This window comes from Boleophthalmus pectinirostris, unplaced genomic scaffold, assembly GCF_026225935.1.
Source record: "Boleophthalmus pectinirostris isolate CB_2022bp ecotype Guang Dong unplaced genomic scaffold, ASM2622593v1 HiC_scaffold_18, whole genome shotgun sequence".
NCBI classification, from domain to species: domain Eukaryota; kingdom Metazoa; phylum Chordata; class Actinopteri; order Gobiiformes; family Gobiidae; genus Boleophthalmus; species Boleophthalmus pectinirostris.
This window is the reverse complement of record NW_026571133.1, coordinates 12964338-12971843: the sequence shown is the minus strand read 5'-3', so window position 1 is coordinate 12971843 and position 7506 is coordinate 12964338. Positions and strand designations below refer to the sequence as shown.

At 45.4% G+C, this 7506-nt stretch overlaps 2 protein-coding genes across 2 annotated transcripts; both read left to right on the top strand.

Annotated features, from left to right (window-relative positions):
• Window positions 1–418: 418 nt before the first annotated feature.
• On the top strand, window positions 419–1391 carry LOC110161401 (post-GPI attachment to proteins factor 2-like). The gene is made up of 2 exons (XM_055154093.1): window positions 419–450; window positions 653–1391. Exons 1-2 carry the CDS (start codon window positions 419–421, stop codon window positions 1389–1391), a joined length of 771 nt encoding a protein of 256 aa, XP_055010068.1.
• A 3313-nt stretch (window positions 1392–4704) lies between these two features.
• On the top strand, window positions 4705–6936 carry LOC129408973 (cilia- and flagella-associated protein 91-like). Its single transcript, XM_055153940.1, has one exon. It carries the CDS (start codon window positions 4705–4707, stop codon window positions 6934–6936), a length of 2232 nt encoding a protein of 743 aa, XP_055009915.1.
• Window positions 6937–7506: the final 570 nt, after the last annotated feature.

The following is a 7506-nucleotide window of genomic DNA, read 5'->3' as shown; positions in this document are numbered from 1 at the left end:
AAGAAAAGAATGAATAAATTGGCCTTTTTAAACAAACCAAAATACACAGTTTAAACAGAGAATTACTGGAACAAGAATATTTTAAATGTAAGTCAAGGGTTTTTTGTCCCAGTGGGTGGTTGGTTATTAGTGTCACAGGGCATCACCTTCACCCAGGATTAAGTGTTGGTAAAGAGCCTGACCAGTGTCCCTGACCAAACTCTATATGACAGGATTTACTGAAATGAGGCTAAATTAGCGTGTGATAAAGCTCTAAAGCCTTTGACCACAAAGCTTTTCTTTTAAGATTTGTTTCCATGGTAACATTAAGTCCAGCCAATGTAAATGAGTGGTACATATTTCCGACCTGATGAAAGTGAGTGTTAAGTATCTAATAAAGTAAGTAAGTGGATACATGAGTTGAGTGACGCGATAAAGGATGCTGCAGGTTCCGTACAGCAGTTCCGACCAAACTCTATATGACAGGATTTACTGAAAGGAGGCTAAATTAGCGTGTGATTAAAGCTCTAATGCCTTTGACCAAAAAGCTTTTATTTAAAGATTTGTTTCCATGGTAACAATAAGTCCATAAAGTAAGTAAGTAAGTAAGCGTAAGTAAGAAAGTAAGTCGAGTGACGCGATATAGAATGCAGCCGTTTGCGCACAACAGTCCGGAGAGGGACCGGCCGCTGGTTCAAATCCCTTTCACGATCTTTGCTGTCTTGACGGTGATGCTGCCGTTGTTGGGCCTCCTGATCTGTCTCTCCGTTGCCCTAATTTTCCACTTCAACGACACCACCTACACGCACTGTAAGGTGAAGAACTACCTGCCCTCCATCAGCTCTGCGATCAGCCCTGTCCCAGAGCGTTACATCTGGAGAGGGTTCATTGCGCTTCACGCGGCACGTCGTTACCTCTGCTCTGCGGTGTATTTCTCCTTTTACTACCGACACTTCCACGGTCGGAAACCGGAGCTGCTTCTGACCGTGGTCACTCTGCTCCTCAGCCTCATAGAGAACACAGGGCTGCTGTGGGTGTCATACGTGGGCTCCACCGAGTCGTATAAGAGCCATATGTACGGTTACAGCGCATTCATTGGCAGCTCGCTTCTGTACATGTTCACAACGCTCTGCCTGTGGTATGTCATCCAGAGGCGCTCGCTCCACTCAGAGGGAGTGAAATCGTACAGGTGGAAGCTACGTCTCTTCCTGTTTAAACTCGTCTGCTGCGCGTGTGACTTCTATTTATTCAGACGACATAACGAGTTCTGTGAGCCCGGAATGTACACTTTATTTGCGCTGTTCCAGTACCTGGTGGTCTTCTCTAACATGGCCTTCCACATGACGGCCTGTTGGGACTTCAGGGGCAAAGCGGTGATGTTTGCGCGCCGACAGAAGGATAAACGCTACTGAATCCACAAAAACATCCAGACTGAATTAACTGTTTATGAGAAGACGAGGTACAAGGTGCTTGGTGTTCTCTAGTTTTCTGCTGAGAAAGAGGGAAGGTCAGACGTCAGTGGTAGATTTTGCCTTAAACCATCCACCCTCCCGCCGGCGGGCGATTTTCCAATAAAAAATGTTCACTCTGTATATTCACCTTCATTATTGTTTTCATTGCTGGCATGCCATACATCGTTTGAAAGCTTAATTTATCAATAAAACAACCATATCATTCATTTTATGCCGTACAACGAGCCCAAAACGCTATAACTTAAAAATTCACATCATAAACAAAGAATAAGAGTTTCTTACCTTTGAGCCGGTTCTGTCGGTCCAAAACGCGTTCAATCCATGAAAAGTTGTACTCAATAAATCCGTAATAATCCACAGAAAAAGAATATCAAGTTGTTTTTCCAAAAAATAATTCCATGTGGGGAAATAATCCAGAAAACCGTCGTCCGTATGAGTGGATGAATCCGTGAATGAAAATATTATGTCTCTTCTTCGCCTCTTCTCCCGCTCTGGCTTTTTTTTTTCTCTTGGCGCTCTTGGGTACGCTTGTTTTCCTCACACTCTTAGCTTCAAAATGAGACCCTCCCCGCTGTTGTCGGTGGCGGGGTTTAGGTGGGGCAAGCCGCTGAAGAAGCTAACGCACTCACGTACTTCCTGGCTTTACGCACGCGTCATCAGTTTGTTTACGGGAAATCTCTTCAGTCATTGGATCTTCCAGAAAGTGATTGACATATTGTTTTAGCCTATCACCAGAGCTTTCAAACGGTGGGTGGGACATGCAGATAGTATTTGAAACGGACCCTGTGTTTATACGCGCAGCCGAGAGGGACCAGGAGAGAGACACAGAGAGCAGTGTGGCAGTGCAGAACTGCCAGTTGGAAGACAATTTTGGCTACTTTTAGTTTTTTTTCTTGAGAAAACATGCCTAAAGCTCAGAAGAATTAGTATTATAATAATAACAATTATTATTATATTATTATTATTATTATTATTATTATTTTGGCACAAATTTGGCAATCTTGTGCCAAATTGTCATTTTGTATACACAAAGGCTCACAGCATCAAAACCCTTTGTCCTAGAGATCTGAAATTCTACACAGTTGTTGCCAACAACTTGAACAATGAGTGTAGTGAGTCACAAATGCCTAGCATGAAGTATGACCAAGCTAAGGCCTTTATTTTTTTCAATTGTTTTTTTAAAGCAAAAAAATACAATTTTTAATTGACTGTACTGTAGGTTAGGCAGCACTCACAGTCTTCATGTACATATCTACAGAAACTAGAAGGCCTAAGCTTTAAAATGGTGCCGCACACAAGCATGTGGGTTCTAAGGTTTTCTTTTAATAAGCTATGGCATTTGGGTATGTCTTAACATTGTGCACACACCCAAAATGAGGCGGGTGGTAACAGGTTAAAGCTGCATATGGAGCTTTTCGGTTGGGGGTCCGTCACCTGCTTGTTTCTGTGGATATGTCATTGCTCTGCCTGGAGTGTTCCACAGTGTGACATTAAACCGTTCTACCTTACATTTATTCAATTACAGTTGATTTTATAGCTCAAAAAACCTAGAAAAACACATTCTGATTATGAGGGGTCGCCTCTCTGCAGATTTGACCTGTAACTCTGGCCTGGTTGCGCCACCTGCTTCTTTTCATGTTGTAAGTTAAAGGTTGTATAGAGGATTTTTCCAAGGAACGAGAAATCCAGCGACTGTTTGTCCTTTTTCAAATGTTGCGCATGCGTGAAACCACCCCCCCCCTCCCTACAGCTCCCTACGTAGAAACGCCTCCTCCCGCCTCCTCCTTACGCCAGAAACAGGTTTGTTTACAGTCGGTGCGCTGCACATGACTCGTAAAGAACTAACTACAGTGTTGGTTAGGCAAGGTGGAGAAGTGAGGAGCGGGGGGAGCGGGTGCGTGGACATTTCGTGCGCGGACGAGAAGTGAGGAGCAGGGAGAAGAGCGGAGCAGGGAGCAGGAAGAGGAGAGAGGAGAGGGGAGCGGTGCGCGGAGATTCCGTGCCCGGAGAAGCAAGCAGAGGGAGATCCCAGGTTTTGATATACTCGTGAATTTGCCTCAGTCCAGCTTCGACTTTGAAATCCTTGCTTGCAATCCACTCAATGTTTCTCAACGCGCTGCTTTCTTTGGCGTCCTGGTTCTTCTCTGTGTAGTAGGGGTCTGTTAAGGCTTTCACAAGATGAGCTGATTCAGGTGCCAGGTCTTTATATTTTAAAATGCGATCCATTGTCTCTTCCTGCCAGATTTGCCATTAACCTGCGTGTTTTGCGTTCAGCCAGCCTCTGTTTAGGCAAGGCAAGGCACTACTGAAAATGGATGTGTTTAATCAAAGATGGCACCTGGTGAAAACAAACTTGGGAGTGTGATGTTTTAGACCAGACATGTCAAACTCTGTATTACAGCTGCATAAGAAAAGGTTTAACATTACATATCTCGAAAGAAGAGAAAACACGCAAACACTTTTGAAATTTTTCAATAAATATTTAGTTAGGCCTCGACTTAGTCACAGTTTTTTAATTTTGGCCTCTGTGAATTTGAGTTTGACTCTCCTGGATTAGACCCTTAACCTATTTTTATTGTTTATTCAGCTGCGTCTGACTGAAAGGTTTTCATTTTTCATGCCACACTCTTCTCTCTCATTTAATGTCTCTCTCTCTCTTTTAAATTTTATGATGATTATTTATGTTTTGATTTGTTTGTATTGTGATTTTAATGTTTTTCTTATTCTGTAACACACTTTGAATGACTTTGTGTACAAATTATGCTGTACAAAACAACATGCCTTGCCTTTATATCACACTGTGGAACATTACAGCCAAAGGGACATATGGGTCCCTGGGTCGTCCAGGCCAGAGGTTTGTGGAGATGCAGAGCGCTCACAGTGTTTCTGTTTAACTCAGAGACTGCATGATTTTGAGTTCCAATCTCCAACTGGAGCACAGCTCACCCTGCGGAACACTGTTCTAGAATGTTGTGATGTCACTGCTGTTTCCATGGCGACCCGTGCTCCAACTGGCACACAGCTCATCCTCCGGAACACTGTTCTAGAATGTTGTGATGTCACTGCTGTTTCCATGGCAACCCCAAGATAAAGACACCTGACCACTTTGTCTCTTTGATGTCATCAGATGTCAAAGCATAAAAGATTATAAGAGACAGAGAACAAACCTCAGACAATTCATCTGTTGTTGAGAATTCTGTGAGAAGTGCATTAGCGCTTTTGAGAATATACATAGACAGCTATAATTGTCGAGATGAGTATGTCAAACACTCGCACAATCCTCCATAAAGATAATGCAACCAAATTTGTGAGCCGGGAGCGCACGTATGACTATCTGTACGACCCAGTTTACACCGTCTCATCAGAGGTGGATCATATCAGGACCAGCTTGAAGGCTTACACATCCAAGGACAGAGTGTTGAAAATCCCAGAGTATGGATCTATGTTCAGCCATCTTCCTCACTATCCAAGATTCAAACTTCAGCTGGACCCTTCAGACCCTGTACCAGCCACTGTAGACCGCCGATGGAGAGGTCACGCAGAGCAATACAAAGAGGCACTGCATCAACTGGCTGGTGTTAGAAGTGCCTCATCAAGGCTGCAGAAAGAGGAAGGTCATGTGACTGGATCTGATCGCTGGAAGTATTTCTCACACCCTTTGATTCCATTTGGACAGCAGCTGCCCCCAGATGTTATCTTTGCGTTGCCAAAAGAAGAGTTTGTGTCCAGTCTGGACCAAAAGCCTATACAGCAGCCCACACATTTTACTGTGGCAGTCCAGACTGACTACAGAGAGAGTGAAACACAGACAGATCCTTACAGTCCAGAATATATTATCGAACCTGGCACAACGCCTTCTGAACTCCTGACTCTGGCATCTCTGACTTGGGGTCATGGACTGCCTGCAGGTTTGGCAGAGGTAGAAATGATAGAGCGTGCTCGAGCCAAAAGAGCATGGGAGGCCACTCTCCCTCCACTGGATGACCTCAGTCAGCTGGACAAAAGGAGACGCATGATGGAGAAGATAGAGGCTAGGGAGTGGGCTTTCAGAGAGGGGCAAATCCAGAAGCTAAAAGAGGCCCGTCTAGAGGTGCTGACAGACCTCCTGAAAAAAAGGGACGAGATTCAACAGAATTATACACATGACAGACTGAAGCAGATCAATCATAAGCTACAGAAAGAGAAGGAGACCAAAATTAATAAGATCAACAATGACTATTTCCGGGCAATGAGAAAATTGGACGCCAGACACAGTATAGCAATGGACAAACTAACACATGCATTGAACTTCAAAGATTATTCTGATCTTTCCTCGCACATGCGCCCTGCTGTAAGACGAAAGCATGACGCAGACAAAAACTACTACTTTGACACCGAAGGCTTCACAGAACTGGAAACTGGGCTCTCTGCTTCTTCATTGAAATCATCAGTGAAAAGTGCACAGCAACCCACTAGGAGTAAGATCAAAAACTCTAGTCAGAGAGCGATTCAGCTGTATGAGCAGTACACGGCCCTAACGAGAAAAGACACGTCAGAAGAGCCATTGGAATGCCTTGTCAAGACTGAGAAGTCTTCTCCTCCGCCAGTCACTCCTGAAGTAGAACGACCACCAGAAGGGGAGGAAGAGAGAGAAATTGCTGTCATCAACTTGCAGCTCGTTGTCAAGATTGAGAAGCCTTCTCCTCCGCCAGTCACTCCTGAAGTAGAACGACCACCAGAAGGGGAGGAAGAGAGAGAAATTGCTGTCATCAACTTGCAGAAGTTACTGAGAGGAAGAGTCGATGCTCTTCAGAGTAAAGAACAGGCGCTACAGGAAGCAGAAAAAGACCGAATATTGAACCTCAAACGAGAGAGAGATCAACAGATCCGCAGGACTGAGCACGTGGAGGCACTGCAGGCCAGAGCTGTGGACACAGAGCTTCACTACATGTTTGACACTTTATCCAAAGAGCTGATCAGACTGCAGGAGGAACGAAGGATCCATGCCTTCACTCTCCTCGCTGAGAGAGACCGCCGCATGCGAGAGGCGGAGGAGAGTGGGAGGAGACAGGTTGAAGAACGCAGAAGAAAAGAAGACGACGACATTTTCAGACAAGTGGTGCAGATAAACCAGGAGAGTGTAGACTTGTACTTGGAGGACATCATTCTGGAGACCACAGAGACTGCAGCAGATGAGCAGGCGAGAAAGGAGATCCACCAACTGGCCAAAGAGGTCAATGATGTAGCCTGCGCCATGGAGGAAAGCTGTCAGTCTGAAGCCATTGTCTATGAGTTGGTGTACAACTTTCTCATCCCAGAGGTGGCTAAGACAAGTGTCAGGCAAAAAGTTCAACAGAAGCAGGAGAGACACTTGCAGGCGGCTCGGAGCATTATCCATGGCCTCCTTCATTCACCTCCCTCTGCTCAAAGCCCCTCAAACTCTGTCACTCAGGATGAAGAGAGAGTGAAAGAGTCAGAGCAGCCTCATACACACACAAACAATTAAACCGTACATTAAAGGTTGTATAGAGGATTTTCCAAGGAACGAGAAATCCAGCGACTGTTTGTCCTTTTTCAAATGTTGCGCATGCGTGAAACCACCCCCCCTCCCCTACAGCTCCCTACGTAGAAACGCCTCCTCCCGCCTCCTCCTTACGCCAGAAACAGGTTTGTTTACAGTCGGTGCGCTGCACATGACTCGTAAACAACTAACTACAGTGTTGGTTAGGCAAGGTGGAGAAGTGAGGAGCGGGGGGAGGGGGTGCGCGGACATTTCGTGCGCGGACGAGAAGTGAGGAGCAGGGGGAAGAGCGGATCGGGCAGCGGGGAGAGGAGCAAGAAAGGGGTGCAGAGAAGGGTGCGCGGAGATTCAGTGCGAATGAACTAGCTACAACACGCAGCAGCAAGCGGACTCTTTCTTTGCATTGAAAATTACGTTTTCAGACATAGGATATCGCTTTCGTGTCCTGAAAAACGTTTGACTAGCTCTTGGAAATAAAGTACGTTTTCATAATAAGCAGAAGTGACCTGTCCAGGAGTAATTTGGCGACCAATGCGTCAGTCTTTAGACCCTGCG

Coding starts and splice junctions, on each gene's coding strand:
- LOC110161401 (XM_055154093.1), top strand. CDS start 419: ATGCTGCAGGTTCCGTACAGCAGTTCCGACCA. Junction 451..652: donor CCGTACAGCAGTTCCGACCA/AACTCTATATGA, acceptor GCACAACAGTCC/GGAGAGGGACCGGCCGCTGG.
- LOC129408973 (XM_055153940.1), top strand. CDS start 4,705: ATGAGTATGTCAAACACTCGCACAATCCTCCATAAAGATAATGCAACC.